The following is a 15785-nucleotide window of genomic DNA, read 5'->3' as shown; positions in this document are numbered from 1 at the left end:
GTAACCAGAGGCATATTGACTCTTCCATATCTTCCAAACAGTGGTTAGTAATTGGAAAAGCGACTCATTGCTCAATATATTTTAATTATATACTATAAGAGATGTCTACTTGCAGCACTGCTAGTTGTTGGGCTAATGAAGAGTTCTGCACAAAGAGGTAGGCCCTTAAGAAATCAAGTCCAGATCCAAACACAAATTTCCAAAAACAAGCTGCAAATAGAAATGTTTGCATCCATAGTTCACAAAATCCTGCAGAAAAAACACACCAATAGATATCATTCAGACTGAAAATATTCTCGCCCTGTTCTCTGATGTACAATGTATCCTGCATGTGCACAAGATGGCTGCCACCCATACGCTTCAACATATATTTATCTATTTATAAAAAATCACCACAATTAGATTCTTAAATCCAACAACTAAAACAAATAAAAACACACATTTGTTTCACCATCTTGAACATTTTATTGATGAGGTTAAAAAATGTGCTTTATAATGGCAAATCCAAACATTTCTCTGATGTTTCATTTTATTGCCAATCTATATTTCATCTGAATAAAAATCTTCACTTGACAGTATACTGTGTAACCAACTGTAGCCATCTGTTTCACAGCAAACTTTAGCTCAATGACATAAAAACATCATTTCACCTTCTGATGAAGAATAGGTAGAACGGTTGACTTGGATAAAAAAAAGTTCTCATGATGAAAATTCTGTACACATACAAACAACACAACTCATATACACATATATAGAAATAATGTCCTGTTGGATATACAATATGATTTTGGCATTTGAGGATTCTGAATTTGTCTACGGAAATCATTCATTGGGTTATAGCACCAACAGGATAAGGAATGATCCTCTGCATCCTGAATGACTGTACTTGCAGATCTACACCGGTCGCAGAACGAAAACTGCGTCATCCAACACATAGTAATCATTGTACATATCTCCTTCACATAAATATGGCAGCCTGGTTAAGGCCTCTACTGCAAAACCAGCTTCTTGGAAGACATCCGCCAGGCTGTTCACTTGCTCTTCCCAGACTTTACCGGTTACTTCCATAACTTCCGCAGGTTTCTCCCATTTTCCACCTAAACAGGAAAACAAGCAGACAGAAAATACGATTTAGATTTTATGTTTATTTAGAACGACATAGCAGTTTATTTAATGTAAAATATTTTCCAAAATTATTAACCCCTTAACGACAGCAATGTACCATGTACATCACTGGTCGTTAAGGGTTTCCTTGTTTAAAATTGGGCGTGTCCCGCCGCAAGCAAGGCAACAGCGCTAATATACCCTCCCTCCTGGTCGCCAGAAATAGCTAGTCTTGCTGCTGGTGGTGAGATTGCGCTATTAAAAGCGCAATCCCTACAGAAAGACCAGCTACGTACAGGATATGTCGCTAGTCCTTAAGGCAGTGCTTTCCAAACTGTGTGTCGGGACACACTAGTGTGTCGGCAGCAGTGTGTAGGTGTGTCCCTGCTTCAGCACAATTTTTTTAAAATTTTAATTTTTTTAAATGTTTTTTTTTTTTGGTTTCTGACTTTCTACCTGCCTGCTACGCATATCACATGGTTGACACGTGATTGATACCTAGTGGGTCACATATCATCTTAACCTATTGGTGCAGCTCAGTGGGAACTGAAACTATTCCCATTGGCGTCTTTAATGGCACATTGGCACCTGACTGCACGTCTAGTCTCCTCAATTGGATCATGGCTGCATGTGTAGTCATTGAGTGGGACAGCAGTGTGTTTGCAGTGTGGGCAGTAGTCAATCGGACTCGCCGAGCTCTGAGGGCGGCAGCTTAAACGCTGAGCTGAAGTCAGTGGGGTTTTTTTGCAGCTAGCTTCCAGAAGTGCATTGCTGTTCCTGCTCTTGATATATGGATAGGAAGGGGAAGCTTAAAAATGCGAGTGTCTAATATTCCACCAAATATTCAGAAACTGTGTTCATCCCATTAAAATAGTAAGTAAGTAACTATTGGTGTTATTAAACTACTTGCACTGTTACTGTTGTACTGTTACTTGTAAATACATTTCTTTATTATATAATTTATGTATGTGTCTGTATCTCTTAAAACAAGTTCGTTTAAACTCCTGTTTGCTAGTACAACTGAATTACTGTGTCGCGAAATTATGTAGGTCTAAAAAGTGTGTCGCTGACATGAAAAGTTTGGAAAGCTCTGCCTTAAGGGGTTAAAGAAGGGGAGTAGAAATTTTCATAGTTGTATAACCACATAATTAAGATAATCTACAACATAAAAAAAATAAACCGCACATAAGCGCATTTTAGCGTTAGAAATATTTTTGCAATAGAGTTTTTACGGAGTATGCGTTATACAAAGCCCTATACGGGCGAAACGCGCCAGGGGGTAGGGCGCTTTCGGGAGCTCCAATTTTTATTAGCTTTAGACCTGTTGACTGCTGTCATGGTAGCCAGTTAAACACACACAACCTAACTCTATAATTGTTAACGGATAGGCGCTATTGCCCAGGACAGCTCCTACATTTACCTACAGTATGTATTATGTTAACTGGTTGCTAGCTTATTTGAGAGACACCTATTGTGCTAAGTGGGGCTTAGGGACTTGATACTTGTACATGTGTCCTAAACTTGTTCAATAGAATGCAATTGTTGAACGATAACTTCCACACTGAACTGAATCACAAGAATTTATAGGATACATTTGCCTTTACTTGGAGCTTAAGAGCATCAATATCTAGGTTATTTAATCACAGCAATACTTTCTACCACGCTGAGTATTTATAATTTCTGGTACTCTTTTGTATTATCCTTTTTATAATTTGTATATTCACTGAAATCCAGTCAATTTACTAGATAATGGTGCTGTGAAAATTGTTCCAGCACAAAAGTAACAATAACATTTAATTGGACTGTTATCTTATCGATATCCATAGTAATTTCAACATTTCAGTAGATAACGCTACAGTGTAGCAGCAGAATGATTACGATCTAACGGCAGTGACCATAAAAAGAGTATACTATAATCTACTGGACACACTAGTTACGTATGTAATCACTGGTACGCTAACATTATACCAGATAATAGTTATATTTACTGGTATTACAGCTATGCGGTATGTGATCCCACAGCTAGAATGAGTTCCACTTGCTGTGAAGATATGTATATTTAGTATTTCCTTCTATTTTATGATTAAACATTGCTGTGAAATTGGTTCCAGCAATTTTAGGGGAAACACAAATATACTCTAACATCGCTCATACAGTAATAACGAAGGGAACCAATACCTGGTAATAAATTGGTATATGGGTTTTATATCAATGAATATGACCAAGTACACCGAGAACTCACACACGTGTTGAAGCATTACACAATACACGTCCTTCCATCAGTATCAGATCATCCTCCAGTATCTTCATACACACTGGATGTCTGATAGATCATAATTGACAGTATAATCAGACCACACCCGTGTTTAAAGCATTACACAATACAACAGTACAGGTGGCCCTCGTTTTACAACGGTTCAATTTACACCGTTCAGAATAACAACCTTTTTTTCCAGTCATGTGACTGCTATTGAAAAGCATTGAGAAGCAGTGCATTTATTAAAATAGCCAGTAGGTGGAGCTGTCCGCTTGTGTTGCAGCAAAGCCAAGCAAGCTGAAATTAATCAGTTTAACCAGACTTCAAAGGAACAAGATCTTCCTGTCTATAACTCAGTCCAGATTGGAATGCATAGAAAGAACTATTTGCACAAAAATGCAAGTGAAGTCTGTGTTGTGTGATTATTTTATTAGATTTATAATGCTGTTTAGCAAATGTTTTTGTTCATTTAACTTAGTTTAATTATATATTCTGTGTTGTGTGATTATTTTATTAGGTTTATAATGCTGTCTAGCATTTAAAGTCTTCATTTCAAAGCTTTTAAAATAATGTATTAGATGTTACTTATGACAATTTTGAGAGGGGCCTGGAACCTAACTCCCCCACTTCCCATTGACTTACATTATAAACTGGGTTTCAATTTACAACGGGTTCGATTTACAACCATTCCTTCTGGAACCTAACCCCGGCGTAAACTGAGGGCTACCTGTACTTGCTCTCCACCCCCCCCCTACTTTGTATATTATCCACCCGTAAACACCCTCAATTTAAGTAAGGGTAATAATTGTTGGCTCTATATTAGGTGCTTACCACACAGTACTAATTCCTGGTTCAATCTATTACATCTCAAAGGCAATAACATAATCACAGGATTTTTTGTCGACAGGTCTTTAGTTGTTTTTAATGTGTTTTCACACTGGGTCCCCAATGTTTTAATTGTAGTCCAATAAAAGTTATATTTTATTTATTCAGTGTTTCTCTCTATTATTATCGGTTATTTGTAGAGCGCCAACAGATTCCGCAGCGCTATAAACAAAAGGGGGAGTACAACAAAACAATTATAGGGTAGAGGGCCCTTCCAAAAGTTGCACTGTTGTAGTCAGCTCTTAAGAAGGTGATCTACAAACAGCTGGACTTTTAGGCTTACATGCTAAGAGGGTTCAGGGGATTGCAGTGGAGGAGAGGAACTAGTATTAGGAAGGGTTAGCGTAGGTTGTATGCGTCCCTGAACAGTAGAGTCTTTAGGGAGCACTTGAAGCTTTTAAAACTAGAAGAGAGTCTTGTGGAGCGAGGCAGAGAGTTCCACAAGATGGGAGCCAGTCTGGAGAAGTCCTGTAAACGGGAGTGTGATGAGGTGACAAGAGAGGAGGAGAGTAGGAGGTCATGAGCAGAGCGAAGGGGACGGGAGGGAGAGTATCTGGAGACAAGGTCTGAGATGTAGGGGGGAGCAGAGCAGTTGAGGGCTTTGTATGTAAGAGTGAGAGTTTTGTGTTTGATCCTAGAGGCAAGAGGAAGCCAGTGAAGGGATTGGCAGAGAGGCGCAGCAGATGAAGAGCGACGTGTAAGGAAGATGAGTCTGGCAGAGGCATTCATTATGGATTGTAAAGGAGCTAGGCGGCAGGTGGGGAGACCAGAGAGGACAGAGTTGCAGTAATCAAGGCGGGAAAGAATGAGAGAGTGGATTAAAATCTTAGTTGTGTCTTGCGTAAGGAAGTGTCTAATTTTAGAGATGTTTTTAAGGTGGAAGCGGCAGGCTGTAGCCAAGGACTGAATGTGAGGAGTGAAGGAAAGATCTGAGTCAAATGTGACCCCGAGACATCGGGCATGCGAGGTAGGGGTAATGATGGAGTTGTCGACAGTTATAGAGATATTAGGGGTGGAGATTTTGGAAGAAGGGGGGAAAATGAGGAGCTCAGTTTTGGAGAGATTTAGCTTGAGGTAGTGAGAGGACATCCAGGAAGAGATGTGAGAAAGACAGTTAGTGACACGGGTTAGCAAGGAAGGAGATAGTTCTGGTGCAGAGAAGTAGATTTGGGTGTCATCGGCATACAAATGATATTGGAAACCGTGGGACTTAATTAGGGAACCTAGTGATGACGTATAGATTGAGAATAGAAGGGGACCGAGGACAGAGCCTTGCGGTACTCCGACAGAAAGTGGTGACGGGGCAGAGGAGGCCCCAGAGAAGGCTACACTGAAGGTACGGTTTGACAGGTAGGAAGAGAGTCACGAAAGGGCTGTGTCACAGATGCCGAAGGATTGGAGGGTTTGGAGCAAAAGAGGGTGGTCGACAGTGTCAAAGGCTGCGGACAGATCAAGGAGGATAAGCAGAGAGAAGTGGCCTTTTGATTTAGCTGTAAGTAGGTCGTTGGTGACCTTAACAATAGCTGTCTCTGTGGAGTGATAGGGACGAAATCCAGATTGCAGCGGGTCAAGAAGGGAGTTTAACGTAAGGAAATGGGATAGGCGTGCATATACTAGTTTTTCGAGAAACTTTGAAGCAAGAGGGAGGAGAGAAATTGGGCGGTAGTTGGATGGGGAGGTAGGATCAAGGGAAGGTTTTTTGAGGATAGGTGTGACCAGTGCATGTTTCATTGATGAGGGAAATGTACCAGTGCTGAGGGAGAGGTTGAAAATGTGTGTTAGTATAGGGGTAAGGGTAGCAGAGAGAGAGGGAAGCAGCTGTGAGGGGATAGGGTCAAGGGGACAGGTAGTGAGGTGAGAGCGCAGTATAAGTGCTGAAACTTCGTCCTCAGTAACGGGGAGAATGAACTAAGTTTCAGGTTATGAGGGTTGTGGTTGAGTGAGAGTATTTGAGGGGGGGAGAGAATGGAATTGTGTTGAGAACTGATTTCATGTCTGATGGAATCAATTTTGTTAATGAAGTGACTGGCAAAGTCTTGAGCTGACAGAGAAGTTGTATGAGGAAGTGGAGGAGGGCGGAGGAGAGTATTGAAAGTGGAGAACAGACGTTTTGGGTTTGAAGAAAGGTTAGAGATAAGAGTAGAGAAGTAGTGTTGCTTGTGGAGATTAAGGGCAGAGTAGTAGGAGTTCAAGATGAATTTGTAATGAAGAAAATCAGCTGAACTCCGTGATTTTCTCCAATGCCGTTCAGCAGTACGGGAACATCTGCGTAGGTACCGTGTCAGAGGAGTATGCCAGGGCTGGGGATGAGTGTGTGATTTCCTAGCAGTGGTAAGAGGGGCGAGATTGTCAAGGACGGATATAAGGGTGGAATTATAGTGGCGGATAGATTGTTCAGGGCAGGAAAAGGAGGAGAAGGATGAGAGGAGCGGTTGAAGGGAATTAGCAAGTTGTTGCTGATCTAAAGACCTAATGCTTCTGTGAGGTTTGGTGTGAGGAGTAGGAGGTGGGAGAGTTGTAGGAAGGGATGATATGTTGCAGGTAAGGAGATGGTGGTCAGAAAGAGGAAAAGGGGAGTTTGAGAAGTTTGAGAGAGTGCATCGATAGCTAAAGATCAGGTCAAGGGAGTGACCGTCTTTGTGAGTGGGAGAATCAGTCCATTGTGACAGACCGAAAGAGGAAGTGAGTTGCAGAAGTTGTTTAGCAGATGGGGCAGTGGGATTGTTAAGGGGGATGTTGAAGTCGCCAAGAATGAGGGCAGGGGTGTCTGAGGAAAGGAAATAAGGAAGCCAGGCAGCAAAGTGATCTAAAAATTGAGTTGGGGAGCCAGGGGGGCGGTATATGACTGCAACACGTATAGAGAGGGGAGAGAATAGCCGAATCATTTGTGCTTCAAATGAAGAAAATGTTAGTGAAGAGAAGGGCTGTATTTGTTGGAAGGTGCAATGAGAGGAAAGTAAAATACCGACACCACCTCCTTGTCTATTGCCAGACCTAGGAGTGTGGCTGAAATGGAGACCCCCATGTGACAGTGCAGCAGTGGATGCTGTGTCTGAAGTAGAGAGCCAGGTTTCTGTAAGAGCCAGAAGGTTAAGAGAGTGGGAGATAAAGAGATCATGGATAGAAGTTAGCTTGTTGCAAACAGAGCGAGAGTTCCAGAGTGCACAAGTGAAGGGGGAGTGGTTTTTAGATGTAAGAGGAATGTGATTAAGGTTACCAGAGTTTAGTTTCTGAAGTCTATTGAAAGGCACACAAGGATGTGAAAGGTTAGGAGGTTGTGAGGGACCAGGATTAGGGGAAATGTCGCCAGCAGCTAGTATGAGCAAGAGGGAGAGTGACATGAGATGAGAAGCAGATTTGCAGTAATGAGACTGTTGTTTAACTGAAGTGCAGGGGGGAGAGAGAGTATTTAGGAATAAGTAGAGTTCATGAGTACAAAAGTAAGGTGAGTATAAGAGAGATGGGCTAATGAACAGTGCAGGTGGAGAGGGAGAAGGAGTAACTGAGTAATGTAGTTTATTGTAGAGACAAGAGGTAGCAAAAAGGAGTATGAAGATATTGAGCATTATTCTGAAAGTGGGAACCAAGTAAACACATAAGACACAGTGTTACAGCAGCACTTGCAAAAGGATACAATGATATACATAAAACATAGTAATACAAGAGTACTTGCCTTGTGTCTTGCCCCTTGCCCAATCCTTGTCCAATTTGTGTATAATTCTTAAAAATTAATGCCTCACTTATAAAATGTTCACTTTGAAAATGTGAACATATGCTATTGTTAAAAAGTACACAGCCCTGTTACCAATGCACTCACCCCTGTGCAATGCACTTCCCCAAGCTAGTCTGCAATATATACAGGTAGGGCAGTCAGCTGAGTCCACTAAATTTACTCTCTGCACAAGTCTAGGCTTAGAATGCTAGTAGTGCAGTCTTTTCTGTGGGCTCTTTCCCACACCAGCTAGTTGATATTGATTAATGCACAGCACCACTCCCCTCTTCTAACCACATAGAGGAGGCTTTAACACGTTTTTAGTCTCAGGAGTAATTCCATATTAGGGGAGATAGCCACAGTGGTGCCATTGTACAATTCAGTTTATACTGCATACCCTAAGGTACTCCAGGAAATTCAGGAGTCCCCCGATGCCTCATAACATATCTAGATCTGGAGGCAGATAGACAGAGACAGCAGAAACAGGATAAATATCCCAGCAGCTAGAACGGAGCTCTCCCAGAGAAACTCAAACCGCCCCGAACAGGAACTCTCAAAGACCAGCCTCCAAAAGGTGCTAACTCAAACCTCCTAAAGGCACGTCAAAGCTTGTTAGCATCTAGACAAAGGCAATCAGCTGTAACTGGATACACCATCACTGGGCAAATCGCTGTAGATGGTTCCAACTGCGAAGCTTCAAGGGTTTACAGCCCACCAAATAGCGGCTCCAAGGAACGCCCCTTTCCGGCACCAGACGCCAATAGAAAGAAGGAGGACATCCAAAGTCCTCCCTCAAAGGAGAGGACCAACAGCAGAAAAAGGTCAACACTACATTGAGTAACCGATCTCCAACCTTCCATCCAGGATAACAGTCCCAGCCCACAGGCTAGTCAAAAGACCGAAGACAAGAGTCTCAGACTACAGGAAAAAGAAAAAGAGGATCAACGAGGGGCAAAGTCCCGTATTAGACTGCTGCTACAAACTGCATGCTACTGTGAGTCAGGAGAAACACTGTGCTTGGGTACAAGACCCCCTACACGCAGTTGTGGGCAAAAAGGGCACACTTCCCAAGAGAAGAAGTCCCTCAAAAACCTCAGCATCCATATATTGGATACACGTAGCAGAAGCCCCCACTGGAGCAAACACTCAGCCTCCTGCTGCAGGAACCAGACACTACATCACAGCTCCCCTCCCAGGAACCTGAAATGCAGGAAGGAAAAAAAACCCTGCAAGGCAGGACAAAAGACCCCCAGGACTCCACGAATACTAAAGGTAATTCCGAACAAGGAGAACCCAAACCCTACTCTGGAAGAGAAGGGACTGAAAACAGGAAAAAACCCTACCATAGAGGAGATACCCCTTGGCCACATCGCCAACCCAGTTGAAAAACACCTGGAGTCTACAGGAACCTCGTAAATGCACCAGAAGACCGGTAGGGGCTCGTCCGAAAGACCTAAAGCCGAAGCCACAGTCAGATAGGCATCTCTCACAGAGCCCCAGCCCCCACGAAAGGGGCCAGCGGGACCACAAACATCAAGAATGAACCGAACCGTCCACAGCCCTCCATGGAGAGACATGAACCAGGGCCAGGGTACAATGGTCGATCAAAAGATCCAATCTCTGAAAGAACCCTAAACTGCCTCCTCCAAGGAGGAGCGCATCTAAAGTCCGTAGACTTGGCGATCTAGAAATAGCCTCAAACCCAAGAGTCAAGGAGGACTCCTGAATAGTCTGAAAATCAATACCCAGTGCAAATGGATCGCAAGAAATCTCATAGGCAAGCGACAACACGTTAAACACACACAGGCAGGGTAACATCAATACCCGAAGGCAAATGATAACCCAGGACCCTGCTCGCCATCTCAGAGAATTAACGTAAGGCACTGCCCACAAAAACCCAAACGGAGTATCGAGGAAAAATAGACAACTGCCTGACCCTCGAAGGGCGGCCCTCCGTACCCAACCGACACTTCTACTGACAAGTCCTAAGGCTAGCATAACATTGAGGACGCAATACACCCAAACGTCAAAGACCGAAGTCCGACCGAGGGTATTAGATGGAACAGACGACAGAGAGCTTGAAGAAGCTATTATTCAAGGAAAACTACCTTGAGCAGGCAAACGCTGGAGCCGTAGCTCCCACAGAAGGCAAGGAACCCCTGCACACTACCTCTAAGAGTAATATAACTCGGTACAGAGAGAGACACAAACATGCCCGTGCACCAGACCAGACGATCCCCTGAAAAGAGGGAAAGGATGATACTTCGCCACCGCAAGAAAAAGCGCAATAGGCTAAAGAGTCAGCATCCGGAAGAACCTCGAGTGAAAACCCAAACATTAATCACCCGGCATACCAGACCAAACAGGTCACACACACATCTCCTAACTTCCATTTAATGGAAATAACAGTTCTAAGTCCCCGGGGACCTAAAGAACCTAGAAGTTGTCTGCAAGAAGCAGATTCATAGCCCAGGCAAGTAGCCTGAACCAACCAACCTTAGATTGGCACACTCAACCCTCCGTCCGGAGAAGTTGAATATAAACCACAGGCCTCATACTTCCTTAGGATCCGAGCCCCGGAGTCCATAGAATAGGCCAAGAGGCATTCTCAGCACCATGAAGGTGACATGAACCCTGGTAACAGCTGAAAAAGCGCCCGACCAGTACCAGCCTGGTATAAGGACACTCTGAAACTGTTCAAGGTCCAAGAAAAATTTGTCCCAAAGGATCGATAAATGAACTAGAAACTAAAAATTAATATTCAACAAGTGCGCAACTCCGAGGGAGTGCCCACGCGACCACTAGTCACAAGTATCGGTTCCAGAGAAGAACATTTATAAAAACGAAAATCTAACAAACCTGAGCTTAAGGATAAAAACAAATTAAACACATCCATCCGGAACAGAAATAAAATGAAAAGGCAGCACCCATCAGGTGAACGCCCAAGTTGAATGAGAACAACAGGACCAGCCGAGTAGTGGCTTCATTCACCCAAGCTCAGAAATGGAACCGAAAAACATAAATAAATATAAAATGAAGACAATAAGGAGATTGGCTTCATTCCCTAACGTCATATCCATTTTGCCATCCAGCTTCTAAGGCCTCGGACCCCTCCCCCCACAAGGGCTGGGATCCTCTAACATTGCCAAAAACATAATTTATGTAAGAACTTACCTGATAAATTAATTTCTTTCATATTGGCAAGAGTGCATGAGCTAGTGACGTATGGGATATACAATCCTACCAGGAGGGGCAAAGTTTCCCAAACCTCAAAATGCCTATAAATACACCCCTCACCACACCCACAATTCAGTTTAACGAATAGCCAAGCAGTGGGGTGATAAAGAAAGTAGTAGAAAGCATCAACAAAAGAAATTTGGAAATAATTGTGCTTTATACAAAAAAGCAAAACCACCATAAAAAGGGTGGGTCTCATGGACTCTTGCCAATATGAAAGAAATGAATTTATCAGGTAAGTTCTTACATAAATTATGTTTTATTTCATGTAATTGACAAGAGTCCATGAGCTAGTGACGTATGGGATAGCAATACCCAAAATGTGGAACTCCACACAAGAGTCACTAGAGAGGGAGGGATAAAAATAAAAACAGCCATTTTCCGCTGAAAAAAATTAATCCACAACCCAAAAAAATAAGTTTATTCTCATAAATGAAAGAAAAAAACTTAAATCAAAAGCAGAAGAATCAAACTGAAACAGCTGCCTGAAGAACTTTTCTACCAAAAACTGCTTCTGAAGAAGCAAATACATCAAAACGGTGGAATTTATTAAATTTATGCAAAGAGGACCAAGTAGCCGCTTTGCAAATCTGATCAACTGAAGCTTCATTCTTAAAGGCCCATGAAGTGGAGTCGGGCCTGACCCGACTCCAAATAAGCTTGATGAATCAAAAGTTTTAACCAAGAAGCCAAGGAAATAGTAGAAGCCTTCTGACTAGTGATGTCGCGAATAGTTCACCGGCGAATAGTTCCTGGCGAACATAGCATGTTCGCGTTCGCCGCGGCGGGCGAACATATGCGATGTTCGATCTGCCCCCTATTCTTCATCATTGAGTAAACTTTGACCCTTTACCTCACAGTCAGAAGACACATTACAGCCAATCAGCGGCAGACACTCCCTCCCAGACCCTTCCACCTCCTAGACAGCATCCATTTTAGATTCATTTGGAAGCTGCATTCTTAGTGAGAGGAGGGACAGTGTAGCTGCTGCAGATTTAATAGGGAAATTGATAGCTATGCTAGTGTATTCAGTGTCCACTACAGTCCTGAAGGACTCATCTGTAAGGACAGCACACCAAAAAGCCCTTTTTAGGGCTAGAACATCAGTCTGCTTTTTTTTTTTTTTTCTGTGTAATCTAATTGCAGTTGCCTGCCTGCCAGCGTGTGTGTCAGGCTCACAGCGTATACTGTGCCCACTTGCCCAGTGCCACCACTCATATCTGGTGTAACAGTAGTGTAGATTTAAAAAAAAAAAAAAACACAACACTTTTTCGACTGTGTTAAATAATAGCAGTCAGTTTCCTTCACACGTGTGCGTTTCAGGGCCTGCCTGCCAGGGCACAGTGTCACACCAGTGCAACTCATATCTGGTGTAACAGTAGTGTACATTAAAAAAAAAAAATACAATTTTGACTGTAATAGATTGAATAGCAGTTAGTTGTCTGCAAGCGTGTGTGTCAGGTCTACAGCGTCTACTCTGCCAACTTCTGCCAGTGCCCAGTGCTACTCATATCTGTTGTCACAGTAGCTTGCACGCATAGTACCACCAATCGGAAAAAAAATGAAAGGAAGTGGAAGGCCACCCCGCAGGGGCCGTTGTGTTCGTGGTGCTGTGATTCCCTTTGGCCCTAGAATAATGCCCAGTGTTCAGAGGCCACCTACCCCAAACTCGAACATTTCTGAGGACATAGTTGACTGGCTAACACAGGACACCCAATCTTTTACAGCTTCCGCTCGGAACCTTGACACACCATCCTCCTCCAGCTTAGCTTCGGGCACCTCTCAAGTTACCACTCGCCCGCCTGCCGCCACCACCACAGCCGCTTCACTTGATCTGTCAGAGGAGTTATTTACACATCAGTTGGAAGAAATGATTGATGCGCAACCATTATTGCCAGAGGATGTAGAGAACAGGGATATGTCTCAGTCAGGCAGCATTACACACATGGACGTACAGTGTGATGATGATGTTGTTGTACCCGCTGCGGGAGTTTAGTCTGTCACTGTGAAGCGGGCGTAACCCTTACACTACCTGATCGATACAACATCATACCTGATGTTTTAAATCAAGTTATTCCAAACAATTTAGGAATGTTAGGTGATTTATGCCCTTTATGGCTTAAAACCAGACTCTGCATCAACTATGTAATTTTCCATGGGAGTTTTGCCATGGATCCCCCTCCGGCATGCCACAGTCCAGGTGTTAGTCCCCTTGAAACAACTTTCCCATCACTATTGTGGCCAGAAAGAGTCCCTGTGGGTTTTAAAATTCGCCTGCCCATTGAAGTCAATAGCGGTTCGCCCGGTTCGCGAACTTTTGGGGAAGTTCGCGTTCATGTTCGCGAACCCACATTTTTAGGTTCACGACATCACTACTTCTGACCTTTCCTAGGACCAGAAAATAAAACAAATAGACTGGAAGTCTTACTGAAATCTTTAGTAGCTTCCACATAATATTTCAAAGCTCTTACCACATCCAAAGAATGTAAGGATCTTTCCAAAGAATTCTTAGGATTAGGACACAAGGAAGGGACAACAATTTCTCTACTAATGCTGTTAGAATTCACAACCTTGGTAAAAATTGAAAAGAAGTCTGCAAAACTGCCTTATCCTGATGAAAAATCAGAAAAGGAGACTCACAAGAAAGAGCAGATAGCTCAGAAACTCTTCTAGCAGAGGAGATGGCCAAAAGGAACAACACTTTCCAAGAAAGCATTTTAATGTCCAAAGAGTGCATAGGCTCAAATGGAGGAGCCTATAAAGCCTTCAAGACCAAATTAAGACTCCAAGGAGGAGAAATTGATTTAATGACAGGCTTAATACGAACTAAAGCCTGTACAAAACAGTGAATATCAGGAAGTATAGCAATCTTTCTGTGAAATAAAACAGAAAGAGCAGAGATATGTCCCTTCAAGGAACTTGCAGACAAACCCTTATCCAAACCATCCTGAAGAAACTGTAAAATTATAGGAATTCTAAAAGAATGCCAAGAGAATTTATGAGAAGAACACCATGAAATGTAAGTCTTCCAAACTCTATAATAAATCTTTCTAGAGACAGATTTACGAGCTTGTAACATAGTATTAATCACTGAGTCAGAGAAACCTCTATGACTTAGTACTAAGCGTTCAATTTCCATACCTTCAAATTTAATAATTTGAGATCCTGATTAAAAAACGGACCTTGAGACAGTAGGTCCGGCCTTAACGGAAGTGGCCAAGGTTGGCAACTGGACATCCGAACCAGATACGCATACCAAAACCTGTGTGGCCATGCTGGAGCCACCAGCAACACAAACGATAGTTCCATGATGATTTTGGAGATCACTCTTGGAAGAAGAACTAGATGCGGGAAAATTTAAGAAGGATGATAACACCAAGGAAGTGTCAGCGCATCCACTGCTTCCGCCTGAACATCCCTGGACCTGGACAGGTATCTGGGAAGTTTCTTGTTTAGATGAAAGGCCATGAGATCTATCTCTGGAAGACCCCACATCTGAACAATCTGTGAAAACACATCTGGACGGAGAGACCACTCCCCTGGATGTAAAGTCTGACGGCTGAGATAATCGGCCTCCCAATTGTCTACACCTGGGATATGCACCGCAGAGATTAGACAGGAGCTGGATTCCGCCCAAGCAAGTATTCAAGATACTTCTTTCATAGCTTGGGGACTGTGAGTCCCACCCTGATGATTGACATATGCCACTGTTGTGATATTGTCTGTCTGAAAACAAATGAACGGTTCTCTCTTTAACAGAGGCCAAAATTGAACAGCTCTGAGAATTGCACGGAGTTCTAAAATATTTATTGGTAATCTCGCCTCTTGAGATTTCCAAACCCATTGTGCTGTCAGAGATCCCCAAACAGCTCCCCAACCAGAAAGACTTGCATCTGTTGTGACCACAGTTCAGGTTGGCCTAACAAAAGAAGTCCCTTGAACTAAACGATGGTGATCTATCCACCACGTCAGAGAGCGTCGAACATTGGGATTTAAGGATATTAATTGTGATATCTTTGTATAATCCCTGCACCATTGGTTCAGCATACAAAGCTGTAGAGGTCTCATGTGAAGACGAGCAAAGGGGATCGCGTCCGATGCTGCAGTCATGAGACCTAAAACTTCCATGCACATAGCCACTGAAGGGAATGACTGAGACTGAAGGTGCCGGCAGGCTGCAACCAGCTTTAAATGTCTCTTGTCTGTTAGAGACAGAGTCATGGACACAATCTATCTGGAAGCCTAAAAAGGTGACCCTTGTCTGAGGAATCAAGAAACTTTTTGGTAAATTGATCCTCCAACCATGTTTCCAAAGAAACAACACTAGTTGATTTGTGTGAGATTCTGAAGAACGTAAAGACTGAGCTAGTACCAAGATATCGTCCACATAAGGAAACACCGCAATACCCTGTTCTCGGATTACAGAGAGTAGGGCACCTAGAACCTTTGAAAAGATTCTTGGAGCTGTTGCTAGGCCAAATGGAAGAGCAACAAATTGGTAATGCTTGTCTAGAAAAGAATCTCAGGAACTGAAAATGTTCTGGATGAATCGGAATATGAAGGTATGCATTCTGCAAGTCTATTGTGGAC

At 43.0% G+C, this 15785-nt stretch overlaps 1 protein-coding gene across 3 annotated transcripts in view; it reads right to left on the bottom strand.

The window, feature by feature from the left end:
- Positions 1-441: 441 nt before the first annotated feature.
- The window catches only part of METTL9 (methyltransferase like 9), a 107958-nt gene continuing 92614 nt past the window's right edge, over positions 442-15785 (bottom strand). For all 3 annotated transcript variants that reach the window (XM_053694857.1, XM_053694858.1, XM_053694859.1), the window contains one exon: positions 442-1097. In XM_053694857.1, coding sequence (XP_053550832.1) covers positions 895-1097 — 203 coding nt within the window. In that variant the 3' untranslated portion in view covers positions 442-894. The remainder of the gene's footprint in view (positions 1098-15785) is intronic.

Source organism: Bombina bombina, chromosome 11, assembly GCF_027579735.1.
Source record: "Bombina bombina isolate aBomBom1 chromosome 11, aBomBom1.pri, whole genome shotgun sequence".
Lineage (NCBI taxonomy): Eukaryota > Metazoa > Chordata > Amphibia > Anura > Bombinatoridae > Bombina > Bombina bombina.
This window is presented reverse-complemented; position numbering and strand designations above follow the sequence as displayed.